Source organism: Equus caballus, chromosome 17 (assembly GCF_041296265.1).
Source record: "Equus caballus isolate H_3958 breed thoroughbred chromosome 17, TB-T2T, whole genome shotgun sequence".
In the NCBI taxonomy this organism is placed as follows: Eukaryota; Metazoa; Chordata; class Mammalia; order Perissodactyla; family Equidae; genus Equus; species Equus caballus.
Window position 1 is genome coordinate 40,018,782 of NC_091700.1, and position 17,920 is coordinate 40,036,701.

The 17,920-nt window shown below is 39.4% G+C and overlaps 1 protein-coding gene across 1 annotated transcript in view; it reads right to left on the reverse strand.

Moving 5' to 3' along the window:
* The window catches only part of WDFY2 (WD repeat and FYVE domain containing 2), a 182,279-nt gene that overhangs the window by 15,705 nt on the left and 148,654 nt on the right, over positions 1–17,920 (reverse strand). The window contains exon 7 of the mRNA XM_014732071.3: positions 9,659–9,785. Coding sequence (XP_014587557.1) covers positions 9,659–9,785 — 127 coding nt within the window. The remainder of the gene's footprint in view (positions 1–9,658; positions 9,786–17,920) is intronic.

Sequence of the window (17,920 nt, forward strand, 5' to 3'; positions counted from 1 at the left end):
AATATATATATATATATTTTTTTCCTGAGGAAGACTGGCCCTAAGCCAACATCCATGCCCATCTTCCTCTACTCTATATGCGGGATGCCTACCACAGCATGGGGTGCCATTCAGTGCCATGTCCACACCCGGATTCGAACCAGCGAACCCCGGGCCGCTGAAGCAGAACATGCGCACTTAACTGCTGCGCCACGAGGCCAGCCCCAATAAGCTAATATTATGCCTATATAATGTTTAATATTATGAAAAATATAAATTTATGTTCCAATAAATTGAATAATTGTTCTGATAAACTTTATATAAACAGCAATTATGTTTTGTAGCAAATAAACTTAAAGATTATTCCTAAGATCTTTAGGTAACTTAAAACAGACTAATATTAAGTTGTGCTAATCGACAGATAATCATTGGATATCTAGATAATTCCTAAGTTAAAATACTGAAACTTTGATTACAAAGAATAGCATTAAGTGTATATATGTTTGCTTCCTATTTTTATATGCTACAGAGAGGCTATACCTTAGTGTCTTGTCAATGAACGGCTTCATTTTTGCCACTTCAAGGAGATACAGAAGTGATGTATGTTGCAGTACAAATTTGTGTTATATGTGTTCATGAGCTTTGCAGTCTGCTCAAATGTTTGTATGTGACAATTCTGAATTATCCACATCCTCCCTCCCAATTTTCTCTATGAAATATAAGCTAGTTACTTTGGTTAACTATTATAATTAAAATGAGTGGTTGAGACTATGCCAGGTGCAATAATGAAAAAGAAATACAACAAGAAATAAAGCAGTGGTTCTCAAACTTTATGGTCTCAGGACCACTTTACACTCTTAAAACTTATTGGAGGACACCAAAGAGCTTTGGTTTAAATGAGTGATAATCATCAATATTTGTCATATTTGAAATCAAAACTGAGAAATTTTAAAAGTACTGATTCATTTGAAAATAGCAATGATGGATCCATTCCATTTTAACATAAATAACATATTTTGTGAAAAATAACTCTTTCCCAAAATGAAAAATCTTGATGACAAAAATAGCATTGTTTAACATTTTTGCAAGTCTTTCTAATGTCTGGCTTAACAGCAGAGAGCCAGATACTCATCTCTCTCTGCATTTGTTATGTTATCACTCATCATGCAGCCTCTGGAAAACTCCATTGTAGACTTTTGAGAGAAAAGGCAATTCTCCAGTAAAGTACAAATTTGTTCCAAAATATGAGAGAGAAAAATGAAGGCCAAAACTTGGGAAGTGAATTTTATTTGCTTTGGTTTATAATATTCAAATCTGGAAAAAAAATGCATTAAAATTCTGGCATAGTTCCCTCAATTTTGATGGTTTGTTTCCTTGGTTTACTGATTAATGCCTTTGACTACAATGCAAAGGATATTCTTTACCTTCTATGGAATCTGCCTAACTAGCAGAGATTCTGTATCTCACCAGAATTTTCAGAGCTTTATGTTGACTTGATTATTTAAGGAAAAAAATAAAAGGACCAGGGCCCTCACATGTGAAAAGAGCTAAATTCCTGAAAATTGTGTTACTTGCTTTATTTATTTTCAAATGTGTGTTATTCTTACTTTGATTATATAGATAAGCAAGTATTATTTTTGGACCACCTGTACTCTTACCTTAATCAAGTACCTAAAACTACTCTAACAACTCTTTGGTTTTGCCTTCCCAAACTATACCCAGTATTTTGAAGAAATAAAAATGTTAGGGTACTTTTTACACCTAAAACTATCATTGAGATTTCCTAGAGGGGTCCTGGAAAATCATAAAGATTTGTTTCTTTGCCTTACAAAAAGAGAGATGCTAGAAATAAATGCATTTGTTTGATGTGTTACTATGTTGAGTTGCATGTGAAGAGTTGTCAGATCAGAAGAGATGCTCAGTAAAATGTGACTAATCTAAGTATTCTGAAATTGTCTATTTCATGGGAAGACCATGGAGATTTACCAATGCTCTCATTGTCTATAATACGTTTTTCCCTTCAGGGGAAATACTGATCAAAACTCTTAGGAAATAGTTATGTAGGGTAGCCCAATAGAGAACTGTATTGTCTTCCATTCTGATATTGTCAGAATAAAAAATTAACCACTAAGTCTCTATAATCTACACACAACTTTTGTATTATTCTGATGTTTGCCTGAAGGCTCTGCTATAAAAGGTACAGGCCAGAAAGGACGCTCTCAGAGTTTTGTGGAAAAGGACTGTTGTACCAGGTATTTTAAAATATTGATATTTCAAAGAATAGACTCTTAGGCAAAGGCTACTGAGTTGACAGTACTTAGATAATTGTTAAGCTGTTAGTGGATGGAGTCAGAATTTCCTGGGATTTCTTTTTTTGGTCTGGATGTAGACGGCTTCATGAATGCAGACTGCTAAACCAAGAACCAGCAGAACAAGAATTAATTACATAGAACTCAATGAACTGAAGAGGAAAGTTTTATTGTGGCTATTTGCTTGGCTGATGTTGTTCTAATGTTCTACTTTCTGGATAGATGAGGATGCCTTGCCTCTTTACTTTTTTTTTTTTTTTTTTGCTGAGGAAGATTCACCCTGAGCTCACATCCATGCCAATCTTCCTCTATTTTTTAGTATGTGGGCTGCCAGCACAGCATGGCCTCTAATGGTGATGTAGGTCCAAGCCAGGGAATCAAACCTGGACTGCTGAAGCAGAGTACACTGAACTTAACCACTAGGCCACCAGGGCTGGCCCTCTCTGACTTTTTAACCTATCTCTAACCTACAGTTTAGTAAACTCTGCTTTCATAGGCTAAATTGAAACATTTAAAAATTATATCCTATTCTCACTGATGCCCCAGAATTCACAAACTATTACTGAATCCCCTTAATTTTCAGGGCAATATAGTTATTTCACAGGTTCAGTTGGAATCTATCCACGGGATATAATTAGGCAAGCAAGCCCTTACCTGGAGTGTCGTATCAGAGAATGATGCTCACTGAAACAGATATGACTAGCGACTTTAAGAACTTACGGAGCCAATGCCTACAAAGCCCTCCCAGGAAAACTGACCTGGTACCTGGTTTACAGGGTCCTGGCCTTACAGGTGGTAAGGAAGCTACTAGACCAGGAACCTAACAAATGTTGGAAACCTTGAGGAATTCAAAAAGGTTATAAACACTATAGGTGAACTAAGGAGCAGAGTTTCTTAGGCTTGGTTTCCTAGCCTTGGGATAGCAAATAATAGAGGCTTTGAAAAGTCCAATCCAAGATTCCTTACAAAAACCTGCAGGCGGAAGTTAATTTTGTGGGCTTAATAGTTGTTTATACTGTATGGCTCTCTATTTGCAAAGCAAACCAAGAAAGTCTATATGGTTAATCAACACTCTTACCACACCAATGTAAATAATTAGGCCAAATCTTATGAGACCAGCCCTCTTTTGTGATGAAGAATAATCTTTGAGATTATTATAATTACAGGAGAGGAGGGGGAAAGAACTGTCAGGCAGAGTGTGAAAGACTGTGAAATGGCCAAAAAGAAATGACTGGGTGTCTTTTCAATGGAATATCAGGTGTTATTTAGCATACCCTTCTGAGTTATCTGATTCTATAGCAGTCTGTGTTTTTGGTATCTTTAACTGAGCTAGTTTATAACTATGTAAATTATAAACTGATATTATTGCAAATGAATTTTGTCCAGTGAAGATGCAACTAACCCCCATCCACGCCCCTCCCATGGAAGAAGCAAGCTGTGAATCTGCTCAGCATTCTCCATTGCCTATGCATGTCTCCTCTTTGAATTTTCCTTTGAACTGGTTATAACATCTTACTAGTTTCTAGTATTAATTAATCATTAACTAGTATTAATTAATGACTAATATAAAATCTTTGGCATGTATCCATTTATAAAAAGAGTCAATTGTTTGCTATCTCTCCTGGTTGTTATTTCATACATTTTAAAGTATGGCGTGCCGCCATTCTGATATTCAAAAGCAAGAAGGAAAATCATCTAGTTGAACAGACCCTGTGATTTGAACTACATTTCATTTGTTAAGGCATCTTGATACATATCAGTGATCTTGTAAAACCAAAATAAGCTAGAGAAGGAACTGCTTTGCCACTCATAGCTGGCAGCAACATTCAGCAACAAATACGTAATTTATGGGATTCCAGTACTGTTCACATTCCAACGCAGAAGAGTGGGACACAGTGACGAATGCTGGATTCCAAGCTTTGTAATAAAGCTGCTCAGGGACTTCCTGATTTAAAGATTCAAAATATGACCACCTTGCAGTTAAAAGCTGAGTGAGGGAACATCCCCAGGTTCAGAGACTAAGGGTTATAAAGAATAAAAGATACCTTCTCCTTACATTCATGTTTCATCTGACATCACTGTAGCATTTATACTAGAAAGCATTTCAAAACTGGTTATTATTTCATGGATCAGTGCTCCGTGCACTGCACTGCAAATGCTCTTACAAGTGCACAAAAACCTCACTTTTTACAGCCACAAGGATCTGCCATCCACAAAGACTACACTTAGTGGGACGGCCTTATTTCCTCTCTCACCAACCCTAGGGGCAACATGTCTAATCAGGCCCAGCTACATAATTTGGGAGGCTCAACGCAAAACGAAAATACAAGCCCCCTTGTTGAAAATTTATTAGGAATTACACGATGGTGACAGCAGAGAATTAAACCAAGCATGAGGCCCTCCTAAGCATAGGGCCTTGAGCAACTGCACAGGAAACATGCCCAGGAAGCTGGTCCTGGGCCTGAGGCTTCTTAAGGAGAAAGGGTAGAGAAGCCTTTATCCTCTTCATAGAAACAGATTTTCAGATATAGGCTAACATCTTCCCAGATGTCAACGTAGGCCCTCTTCCATCTCCTAAGAGTAGGAGGGACTTAAATGTATAGTATCTTTCATTTCTTTGATGAAAAGTCCTGGGTTACCTGGTATAAATCTGATTAGTTATGCATCTGCTACCAGATATCTCGCTCTCTTATATTCAGAACTCCCATATTCATAAGTTTTCCAAACCTCCAAGGACCAGAGAAGGTTCATAAGCAATCCACACGTGTGAGGTCTCTTGGATAACTGATACCCAGGGTCACCACACACCAAAGGGACCTGAGAGGGATCTGCTTCCCCAGGGATCTGTGGACCGCAGCCAGCCTGAACCCAAACTCAGGGACCTCTGTCCGGGAGCACTGGTGTGAGATCAGCAACATTTTGCTGTTCAGAGACTAGGGTGGAAGTTCAGATTAGCCACCAGCTCTCACTTGCAATTTCCTGAAAACACTATATTTAGTGTTTTCATGTGTTCTGTTTTGAGTAACATCCTGATCCTGACAACCATGAGAATCTCTTTACCTCCTAAGATCCAAATCAAGAGTCACTCCCCCACTGAGCCTCTCACTTTCTAGTAAAACTGGCCAACTGTCCCACCTTTATGTCCTAAGTGCCTAACACAAAGTCTGGTATGTAGCTGGAGCTCACTAAACATTTGTTGGATGTATTATGAATAAAAGGAGGAGGTGTATGTGGCAATATTTCCATAGTAAATGCTACAATCAAGGAGAAACAGTAATCATATCCAAGAGCTTGATTTTTGAATTATTATAATTTTCATTAACAGGAATAATTTTAACAACTGCCACTTACTGGCCCTTACTCTTGTGTTGATTATTTTACATGCATTATATCATTTATGTTTTTTGATAACCTTTGAGGGTTTTTCTTTCCAACATTACCCTTATTTTAGAGATAAGGAAACTGAGATCAGAGAGATGAAGTACCTAGCCTAAGCCTATGTAGCCATTAGCAGAAGGGCTGGCTCAAACACAGCTTGGCCTGACTCAGAGGCCAGCACTTAATGACACACTACACAGGCCCTCTGTCTTTAACAAGATGAGGACTCTAATTTCTTATACTGTGTTCTATTATGTGTTTAGCTAAATTAAAAATAGAAAAGACATCTCTTCTCTATCCTGATAATTCTCCAGTGCTACAGTGAGAAATGCTCCTAACTCTCAGATTCGGAAGGAGAGAAAGCTTTCATACATATTGATCTTTGCCCTCCCTCTTCAAAACCCAGAAGAAGCTGAATGCAAGAATTCTACTTCTTTCATAACTTTACATGCAATTTACTTGATATAAGAGGGAAGAGCACAAATTCTTCCAGTGTATATTTATTTATGAATAGCCTATTTCTTTACCAAAAGGCTTTGAGGATGCTTATAACAAAAATCTTACACATGGAAGAGTAGGGAGAGAGAAACCAAGCCCTGGGATTGTGGAAAGAAGCAGCAAATACACAGGCCACATGTGCCCAGGGCCTGGCTGTGCCACAGCCTCATGCAACATGCGGATCCCAGTCTTGGTGGAGTGTCCCATCACAAGGGACCACACAGCCCTTTACCTGTGCTTTAAATTATGTTACTATTAAATTAAGTTGCTAAAAAGTCTTAGAAGCCTAAGAAAACACTGCTAGAAAGAAAAATTACGGTCAAAAAGTTGGTCGTGGAATGATAGATATTATCAGAGAATAAAAAAGGACCTAAAAAGCCCAAGTACCATTATTAGATTTGCCAAGGTGGGTATGGGACAATAAATATCCAGGTCTACGCTTCTGTAATATCCATCCAACTGGTAACTAATACTTGAAAAAACATAACTGGCCCTGAAACTGGAATCTTTTCTTTGCCTTTCCTTCCACAGAGCTAACATATAATCATGGTTCCACTTGCTGCAGGGAATAAAAACACCAAAATGCTTCCAACGCAGATAATATTGTATAGAAGTATACTTTCTTAGCTTTTTTCCCTTGGACTTGGAAACATTTTGCTGTCATCCATCACTTACTGTAGTGCTAAAGCTCTCTTTGTTTTGATGGGAGTTTTATACACCAAATCAAACTAGTTGCAAAAATGTCGTATTTCTGCTGCTGAAGGATGGTATGAAGCAGCAGAACCTGGGACAGAAGACACATGGAGTTGTCCCTCTACACTATGGTTGGACATTTCCACAAGAGGGGAAGGCAGTCTCCCCATCCTGAGGGGTGGGGATCTCTGTCCAGTCTGCTCTCTCCAGTTCCCAAGCTCACCAATTCGGTCCTTGATTTGGAACTCTGATACCATCAGTCACCCTGGGGGAAGGTGGGAAAACGAGGAATTGTTCAGCGCAAGGGGCAGCCTTGGACCCCAAGTAGAAACTCCTTGGCCTCTAAAGATGAAAAGAGACAGAAAACACCATGGGGCACCTGGGGGGAGGGGGATACCATATGTTACTCAATGTTCATTTTCATATCCCCAGTGCCTGGCACAGCTCTGGACATGAGGAAGGTTCTGAATAGCTTTCCTAGTTCAAACGGACCTAAGGTTTGGGAGACCTAAGCTCCCAGCTGGGGTCTTTGAGGATGGTAGCCTAGTACGCTCATCTAAGAAATGATATCTGGCTTCTCTCTTTAACAGGGTTATCATAAGACTAAACTGAGGTGTCTGCGTGTTTTGAAGGCTCTTTGACAAAGTATTAGGTGCTATTCAAATACAGGGATCACTGAACACCAATCCAGGGTCAATCTTCAGGGCAAAGGAATGGCTGCTTTGACAATGGGCTGATGACTTCTCCTCTCTGGCCGGGTGCCCTTGCCCTTTCCTTCCCACACCTTCTTTGTGAATCCCTTCTCCTACTTTCAGCAGCTCCAGTGGCTTTCCTGTCCTCAACTTAGGCATTCAAACCCGCTCTAACAGACTGACAGCAACTGATGCTGAGGAAGTTTATTTCTCCTAGCTCTGTGACACCCGGGGCAACCCCTCTCACGCTAAGACCTGGGGACAAGGAGCTTTTTAGAGAGTTCATTTTATTACTAAGCTTGAATTAAATAAAATACCTTCTGCCATTATTCCTGTTCACAGCCAGTTCTGACTGGGGGCTCCTGATCTCACCGCCTGCCTGTCCTAAGTTCTAAGGGTGTGATCCCTTCGGGATGGACTCCAAGTCTGGTCTATTCCATTTTCTAAAAGGTCAAGTCTGTATTTCTTAGAAACTGGAAGACCTTTCATTTTTCTGGGACTGAGAGACTGTATCTCAACTTTGTAGCTTTTCCTTTCTTACCAAACTATAGGTGCAAGTTCCCTAGAACAACATTCTGCATGAGAGCACTTAGCACACAGTGATGCTGGTGTTAAGCACTGTTACACTTCACCACCCTGTGGACGGGCCATGCAAGGCTGCTTGCAGCCTTTATTAACCACTGTGTAAGAATAAAGCTAATTATGAGCTAATCTGAATGAGTCCAATAAATATTACTGATCTTCATTCAAAACCTGCGTTTTATTTCTCTGAGAGTCCAAAGCAGCAGGAATTACCTGGCAGATTAGATAATTGAGTGTTATTAAAGAAGACTGTTTTTGGCTTCTCTTTCTCTTCACTTACATAGATGATGTCAACTCCTTCTACAAGATCTCGATGTGTGTCCATGTCATGGAGATAAATATAAGAGAACGACCCCTCTAATGTGCTGATGACAAGGTCCAAGTGACCCACAAGCCAGGTGTAGCCCCAGACAACTGATCTGTTCTCTAACGTGGGAAAGAAGGGCTGACCAGCTACTTCTCTAAAACTAAACTCTAACATTAAAATAATTATTTTTGCATGGGCTGTCTAAAATTGAATTCACTGATATCCAATAATCCCAAACTGTAGATTTAACTGGGGAGGCTATTTTAAAACTAGTGTTTCCACGCAGATTTACAGGCAGAGCTAATGTTGCTTAAAACCAGTCAGTTCATGGGAGCAGGACTGACATTTGTTCATGGCTGTCTAGAGTCATTCTTAATAGCATTTTGAAAACTTTACAAGTTTAAACAATTCAGAACAGCTTGAGTGTTCTAAAGAGATCTAAAATTCCTTCCTACAACATGATTAGGCCTTGCCCCCAGGGACTGTGGGCAGCACATGCGGAACAAGTTGGAGTGTGGTCTGAGGGTCACCAGCAGAGAGCCGCCTGGGAGGCTGGTTACGACACAGACGCCCGAAGCTCCAGACAGCGACCAGATCTCAGAAGACAGGGCCCAGAAAGCTACTTTTTAACAAACTCCTTGGTGATTCTTTGTGTACCGCAAAGTTTGAGAACAGCTCCAAGGAAACACAAAGCTCTCCCTGCTCTTCCTCCCAGGCCCCTGAAACTGTCCCTGAAGGAAGAAGAGCCTGATATGAATCCAGGCGAGAACTCAATAAATATTTGGTGAAGTACAAAATGTACTGTGTAAGGAAGGATATGATTTCTCTCTTTCCTCTAGCTGCCAGGAATCTTAGAGCCACATTGGAACTCAATTAAGAAATTCTGTGGGCCTTCCTATTTTTAAGCTCATTTTTCCCTCATTCTCAAATTTTGACTCTTATATTCTTTCCGGTTCTAATTTTTACCTTTTCTTTATTTGCTGCCATTATTTTATTTTACGGTTTTTTGTAAGCACTCTCAGATCCTCTGTGGAATAAGATGGAGTATAAATAAATAAACAGATGTACAGATGTAAATCAAAGTGGCTATTATTTGCGTTCCTGCCATGTTCCTTCCCACGCTGAGATCCTGCCATGGAGACTGGCCCGCACTCCTTTGTTCTAGCTTTCGGCTGGGAATCTTTTCTCAGTGTTCTTTATAAAAGCACCAGCAGTCTTACTTGTGTCCTTGGAGCTCGATGGCTGTTCCTTTTCTCCCACCGATGTCCCACATGATTACAGAGTGATCTGAGCTGCCCGAGAACAACACTCGCTGGACGGGGTCCCAACAGAGAGCAGTCACCCCACCTGAGAGAACAGAGCCAGCTGGACATTAGTCACAAAGTAATAGTATTATTCACCAATAAAATGTGAAAGCAAAGGAGTTAGGATCTAGCGCAGTTCCTGGCATACAATACATTTTTGTTGAAAGAACAAACAACTAAGTCTCAAAAGAGAAAAAAATTGGCTCCAAGAATGAAGTCCCACCCTTTAAGCATTATTTTCTCCCAAATTTAATGTACTATACAATGAATTACTGTAAAGACCAAAGGGAAATGAAGATGGCAATTAATTGACCTTCAAACAACGGGCATAATTCTAAGAAGAATGGAAAATATTGCACTGTTTGGAAATATTAACCATATTTTCTTAACTGCTGTCTACTTCCCACCCCAACAATAAGAGATAAGAAGTAAATGGGGTTTAAAAATCTCAATTAGCTTTTTTATTCTTGAACACAGATATAAATAGACTATAATATCAGAACTTAAAATTTATTTTCTCTCTTTGGGAATATAAGTTTACAGATTCTGGGCAAATTACCTACATCCTTGAGTGTCAGTTTCCTCAACTATAAAATGGGGAGGATGGTAATACGACTGTGACTACTACAGTGATAACATCAACCCAGCCATTACCTACTTCACAGGATTACGGTGAGAATTAGATCGGATCAATTACGTAGGACCCTCTGTAGACTGTGGTGTGCAGTACAGATGTTGGTTATTAGCATTACTCTAGCGGTGTGGCTATAAAATATGATGACAGATTTTCTTCTCTGGCAGTCCTCTTATAAATCAAACTCCTTGTGCACTGAGAAAAATAACAACTTTTTCCATATAAATTGAATGCAAAGCCTACAAATACTTAAGAATGTGAGAAAGACTAACTTTTTACCTTATTAAAAAATATTGTATTCTGAAAAGAACATAAAATAGCTTATTTCTTGGAATCTGACATTTTTCCTATTCAGATTATCAGTTTGTTCTAATGAAGTACTGCACTTTAAAAGCTTTTAGGAAAGTTTCTCTCATATAATTGTCTCAGAAGACCAAAAGGGAAAAAAAAACCCTCACTATTCTGAATTATGCTTAATGGCTTCTTCTCATACCTGCACAACATTCTGCTTGAATATATTCCTGTCCATGTAAGAATACACATCACCTCCCCCAGGGCACATGCAGTAACCACCCAGTGCAGCTCCCATCTCCTCTTCCCTCACCACTTGCCGCCCCTCAACCCCATCCATAACAGCTTCAAGCACAGAGCCAGCAGCAAACAGGGTCTAGTGTTGTCTGTTGAATGAATGAAGGAGCAGATGAATGAAAACACAAAAGTCTTTGTTTTCATCCACAAATCTTGTTATTCGGAAATGTTCTGCTATGTTTACTTAGCTTTTCAAAGCTGAATATTTTCTCCTTCTGTATAACTCATTTTCTTTCCCTGCTATTAAACTCCATATACCTTTTTTTTTAAAGCTTCTTTCAGAATTTTAGAATGTAATACTTCAGCATATACATTCCATCCTGCAAAATGTTTATTTCCACACAGTACCCAAATGGCTGACTTTGTTCAATATCTGTGGCAGTTAGCTAATTGTTCACCTAAATTCATATGCCCCCTTCCATATATACAGTGCTCCCTGGAAAGCTGCTGTCCTGCAGGGACCACATTTACTGGGCCCTCCTGAATCTAGGGGGCATGGGACCAGTCCTCAGCCATGGAACCCAGAAAGTATGAGGAAGTAACATGCATTGCCTGTAGGCCAGGCAGTTAAGATATCCCTTTTCCACTGTCTCTTTACACTTCCTCCTAGAGGACTCTGAAACCTCATGGCATGAGAAATTCTAGAAGGAGCCCGGGTCCCTGAATCACCAGAAAAGACCTGTAAATCAGGAACACTGGCATTGGATTGTTACATGAGTGAGAAATAAACTTCAGCAGCATTAAGCCACTGAAATACTGAAAATTATTTGTTAAGAGTAGTTAGCATTACCTATTACAATGCCATATGTTTACTGGAATATTATAATAAGCCTGGCCCAAGAGAAAGATGAGAATCGGCAAAAGCTTCATAAATGTCAGAGAAATGAAAAGAAGTTACTGGTTTAGACTGTAAATATTGATGCCTAATATTTAAACAGAATTGGAGAGAACCCTGGTCAGAAAATTGTTGCATTAGCCTCCAAAGCAATCCATTATAAACTCTGAATTGATTTTTTCTCCAAAATATATCTAGAATCTAAGCACTTTTCACCACCTCTACTGCTACCACCCTTGTATGAGCCACTGTCAAAATTCTTGCCTGGAAAATTAAAAAGTCTGACACATGTTTTGTTATAAAGGCTATGGGGGAAGAAGGCATTCTCATACATTGCTGATGAAAATGCAAACTAGTAAAACGTGGAAAGCCATATCCAACAAAACTACATATGCGCTTAGCTTTTAATCCAGCAATCTCACTTCTGGGAATTTGTCTCAAAGATACTGTCTCCACACCCACAGAAATACACATGCACAAGGCTGTTCATTCCAGCATTGTCTGAAATTCCAAAATATTGGGAACAACCTAAATGCTTGTATGAGAGAGTAGGTGAATAAACTATGGTACATTCACTGAGTACTACGCTGCTATGAAGAATGAACAAGAACTCTTGGATAGATATGAAGTGATTTACAGGATATACTGTAAAGTGAAAAAGGCAAAATGCAAAAGAATATCTACATTATGCTACCTCTCAGCTAAGGAAAAAGGGTCGATGAGTAACGAATGAGATTTGTTAACTAAAAGCAGGTGTGTGGGAGCAGCTGGGAAATGGAAATAGAGAGGGATGAAAGAGATTAACACTTTTCTGAGTACATTTTTTTGTTTGATTCTGAGTTTGGGAACCATGTTAATGTTTCACATATTCAAAAACAAGTGAATAATTAAAATCAACCAGGAGTGTGGGGTAGTGATGGACCCCAAATGGAATATAAACAGAAACAAGTGAACCTAGCTGTATTATAAATGAATGATACAACCACACTGAAGGGGAGCAGGAGGAGAACTGACAAAAGTAGCTTTGGAAAATGGTAGTTCAATTGTATAGTTTAAGGCTAAATATAAAAAGACTTGTACACAAATATGGTACTCTAGTTAGTAGGTTTGTACTTCACAGGGATACAGGTTATACAGGTTAGCAAGTCTGACACTATTCTAATGTGTATTTAGGATTGAGCAACTAAGAAATGTACTGAGGATAATAAAGGCTGAGATTCTCACTATTATAATAGGAGTTACAAATAAGGAGGGAAGTTTAGAATAAACTCTCCGGGGTTAGATCTGAATTTGAAATATCAGTATGGAGTCAGGTGTGTGTACAAGCACACACATCCAAGATATAGAAATAGTTATAGATGTGTGAATACACATATATATATTTTCTAGCTCTGTCTAGTGAGAGGGCCAAGAAGCAATGACACCCCATTAATAATAAGCACACATAGCACCCAGATTTTGCCTTCTAATTACTATTCTGTAATAAAAGGAATAAGGGTTATTTGGATAGTTGAATCTAGGGCTGAGGCAAGGAGTATACAAAATAAGCCAGGAACATCATATGGTACCATAAAGTACGACTTGCTCAAAAGATGATGGGGACATGTGAAAAGGAGACAGGAAGCAATGCGAAGGGGTTCCCAACAGCCAAACTGGGGACAATTTGAGCAACAAGATAAATAAATGGTAGTAACAAATTCTCACACAGAAATAAATAAAAACTTTTGGATCCAAATCAATACAATCAACTGAATAAATACATGGGGGAGAAGTGAAAGTTTTTCCTTATGGTACAATTCCAACCAAACAGTGTGGAAGTTATTACGGTAATAAAAAACCCACAAATTTGGCAAACACTATAATCATAACTGTTTCTGGTAAGAATCATGAATAAAATTACTGGGCAGAAATATGATGAAAAACAGAATATTTACACAGTTTCAAAGTATTTCCTCATAAAATACTTATGAATTACAAAGGGTGATTAAGTGGAGAAACCTGGCAGACAGTACCCTAACCAAATGATTAAAGTTAACATCTCCAGGGCAGAACAAATCAACATCATGCATCTGATATGATGCACTGACAAGGACACAACGTCATTTTTGTGGTATTCTTATCAAAAATGCATAACTTGAATTTAACCATGAGGAAACATCAGACAAACTCAAATGGAAGGACATTCTACAAAGGAGGGACATTCTGGCTAGTACTCAAAAATGCCAAGGTCATGAATGACAAAAAAAGACTGAGGAACTATTCTAGGTTAAAGGAAACTAAGGAGATATTATAACCAAATGAATGTGTGGTCCTGGGTTGAATTCTGAATCAGAAAAAGGTTATTAGCAGGATAACTGGAAAAAATGTGAGTAAGGTCTGTAGAATAGTATTGTATCAATGTTAATTTCCTGATTTTGACATTTGTACTGTAGTTTTCAAAGATGTTAACATTTGGGGAATATGGATGAAGGATGTATAGGACTCTGCACTATTTTATAACTTCTTTAATGTCTGAAATTATTTCAACGTGAAAGTGAAAAAAAAGAAAGCCTAAGACTATTATAAGAGCCTTCTACAAGGTTTCCTGGGCTCCACTCCTGTTCTGTTAGCTGTTCTCCGGCTAGCAACCAAAGCAATCATCGAAAAACCCAAAGCAGATTATGACACCCTTTGCTCAAATCACTCCTATGGTTTGCCATCCCATTCAGAGGAAAACCCGAAGTCCTCTCTATGGCCTTTCAAGGCCCTTCCTGATCTCACTCCTGCCCCTATCGTGGGGCTTCCCTTCCTCCCCTTCTCTACCTTACTTGCTCCCCTCATTCCCTCACTTCACACAGGTCCCTGCTCAAATGCAACCTCCTTACAGAGACCTTCCTTGTCTGCTCTTATCACTCTAGTCCTTATTTTGTTTTATTTTTCTTCAGAGCATAACAATCTATCACATACTTATTTACTGTCTGCTGCCCCAACAGAATACAAGCTGTGGCAGGGCCAGGGTTTTGGCTTGTTCACCATAGTCTCCCCAGGACCTAGAATTCTGCCTGGCTTACAGTAGGAACTCTAAGCACAGACAAATGAGCAAATGACTGCAAGGAGTAAGCACACGAATCAATGTCCTGTGCCTTGTTCTTAGCACACAGAACAGGCACGTGACATCTCTTTTCCTGGCTGACCCGTGGGAACAGCCTTCATCTATTTTGCTACTAACACCTTTTAGGTTAGAGAATGCTCATCTCAAGGAGAAGCTCTGGAGATGGTCTTGTTTGACTGGTTAAGCCACTAGGATTAGAGGGATAGAAAAGAGAAAGATGACAAATGGGATTTCCCCTATTTAACATCTGTTTGCGTCCCCCTAAAACTCCTATGTTGAAACCTAATCCCCAATATTTGGAGGTGACGAGGTCACAAGGGCAGAGCCTTCAGGAATGGGATTAGTGCCCTTACGAAAGAGACCCCAGAGAGCTCCCTCACCCCCTTCTGCTATGTGATGTTATAATGAGAAGGTAACCATTTAGAAACGAGGAAGTGGCCCTCACCAGACACTGAGTCTGCCAGCACCTTGATCTTGGACTTCCCAGCCTCCAGAACCATAATAAATAAATATGTGTCATTTATAAGCCACCCAATCTATGATATTCTGTAATGGCAGCCCAAACAGACTATGACAACATATAAAATGGGTAGCTCAGGTTCTTTAAAGCATCTTGTCAGATTTAAATTATGGTGGGCAATGGTAAAAAAAATGGCTAGAAAGGCTTATTTAACTTAATTAAAGACTTAATTGCAAGAGCTGTTCATCCTGTCAGAACAAACATGGAAATACTTAAATAGAGCTTATTACATGCCAAGTGATAAATACCTTTCAATTTCCCTCAATACACACCCACATCTATAAACACTGCACCATGAGAAGGAGGCCCTTTGCCTTCTTTGTTGGTGACTAAGGGATAAGGATAGTTTACGGTAAAGAAACTGGAGGTTTAGATATGGTATTATAAGTGCACTGGCTCTGGAACCAGATTCTAGGCTTAAATTCCAGCTCTATCCTTATTAGGTATGTGGCCTTGGGTAAGTTATTTAACGTCTTTGTGCTTCAGAAGTCTCATCTGTAAAACAGGGATGATAATAGTTTTGTTGGGATTAAATGAGTTAATATATGTGAGCACATAAAATGGTGCCTAGCACCTGGGAAGCTCTCAATAAATGTGAGCTATGATTACACTGCAGGAGACCTCATCTATACCATCTCCGAGACAGCGCTTATTGTTGAGTTAGCTTTAAGGCAGTGATCAGCTTGTTCCCATGTTATCCCACAATCATGAGGTCAATTAAAGTTTTAGAAACAAGACCCATCTCTAGTTTTTCCACATCACATCAGGCTATAAGGGGCCAGAACTGGGAAGGAAAGTTCTTGGTAATATAGAGTTAGGAAGAGAAAACCAGGTTAATGCAAGTCAAGGTATACTCATCAGACCCTCCCAAGGCTCAGAGTGTTAACATGCTCTATTAACAGTGGAAAAGATGGAAGGAAAAGCAGCAAGACAGGAAATAAGATGGACTGGGGAAGGAAACAAATAACTTTGGGGTCTCATCCTAGCTCTATGTAAATATCCTAACAATGGGTCCTATTGGAGGTTGGCTTATAAATTGTAAACTAAAGAATTCATTTCAAGTCAGTTCAACAAGCACGTATTAGGCTCTGTGGATACAATCAAATGAAATTAGACGCTATGCCAACACAAATGTACAATGGTAAGACAATGGGATTAGTTTTGAGAACAAGAAGGGCATGCACATTGTATTTGGTGGAGTCATTCTCTCATGGGACCTGTGGTTACTCTCTCTGCCTAGAGTGCCCATTCTACCTTTTATCACCAAAGTAACTTTTCTCCCTCTTCAAGGTGCAGCTTAGGTGTCTCCTGCAAGAAGCCTTCTCCCAACACCCCCAATCCAGGTGAGGTTCCCACCTCTGTGTACATCTCTGTTGTCACACTCACCATTTTGTCGAACTTTGTTGGATTATAAATCCATCTCTACAGTAGGCTTTGGGTTCAGTATCTCTGTATTCAAGCACAGTGCACAGTGCTTGATACACAGGAGGCACTCAATAAATATTTACTCAACTGGCCTGTTGAATTTGAAGGCAGAGAAGAATGGGCAGACAACAAACAAGAGCAATAAACCATCACTACAGAGGCACTGGGTGAGCCTCGAGGGTGGGGCCGGCAGGAAGGCAGCGCGCTGAGAGACATGGAGGAGCAGAGAGGTGGGGAGAAGAGGTGGAGGTGGAGAGAAGAGCCGCTGACTGAACAGCCTCTTCCTTCCGACGCGACTGTTCCTGAATCTCTCAGCAGACAGCCTCCTGATGAACAGTCCTTTCTACTAGAGGCTTTTGGCAGCAGGAGAAGGCAGCTACCATCAGTGAGCCTGCCTTCCACAGCAGTGTGACACACACCTCACACTCAGTCCACATGCATACCATCCTCCTTGCCCTCCTAACTAGGTCGGACAATGAGAGCCAGGGTCTATGATTGTGGGTTTCCAGGGTTTATGATATCTTAAATGACAAAAATCATTTCTTCTATTTTTTTGACTTCACTTCAGCTTACTGCATCTTTCTGCTCCCCACAATGTTTCATTATATGCTTCTTCCTGTTTTTGACCTCGACAATATGACAGACAGAATAATTTTTAACAAATGAATTCATTCTTAAAAATAAAGGTTTTTATCATTATAGAATTTAACTATACTATTATATACTCTCATAGATGTAATTTTTAATGGCTGTATAATGTCTCAACACATGGAGGTACCTTAACTTATTTCACTTATTATTAGATTTTTCTCAACTTTAACTATTATAAATTTTGCTAAGATGAACATTTTTATATATAAAACTTTGTTCACATTTCTGATTATTTAGTTAGAAGGGATTCCCAAACATGGAACCAGATCAAACAGTATAAACATTTTTAGAAATTTAACATACATTACAAAAGGCTTAGTGAAATAATTTTCTGGAGAGCTTTACAACATTTCTTGCAAAAGCTAAAGACTGTGGACTGTTGCAAAGTCAGGGTTGGAAACTGCTGGGTATGTCTTTACCAGTGTGATTCGGTA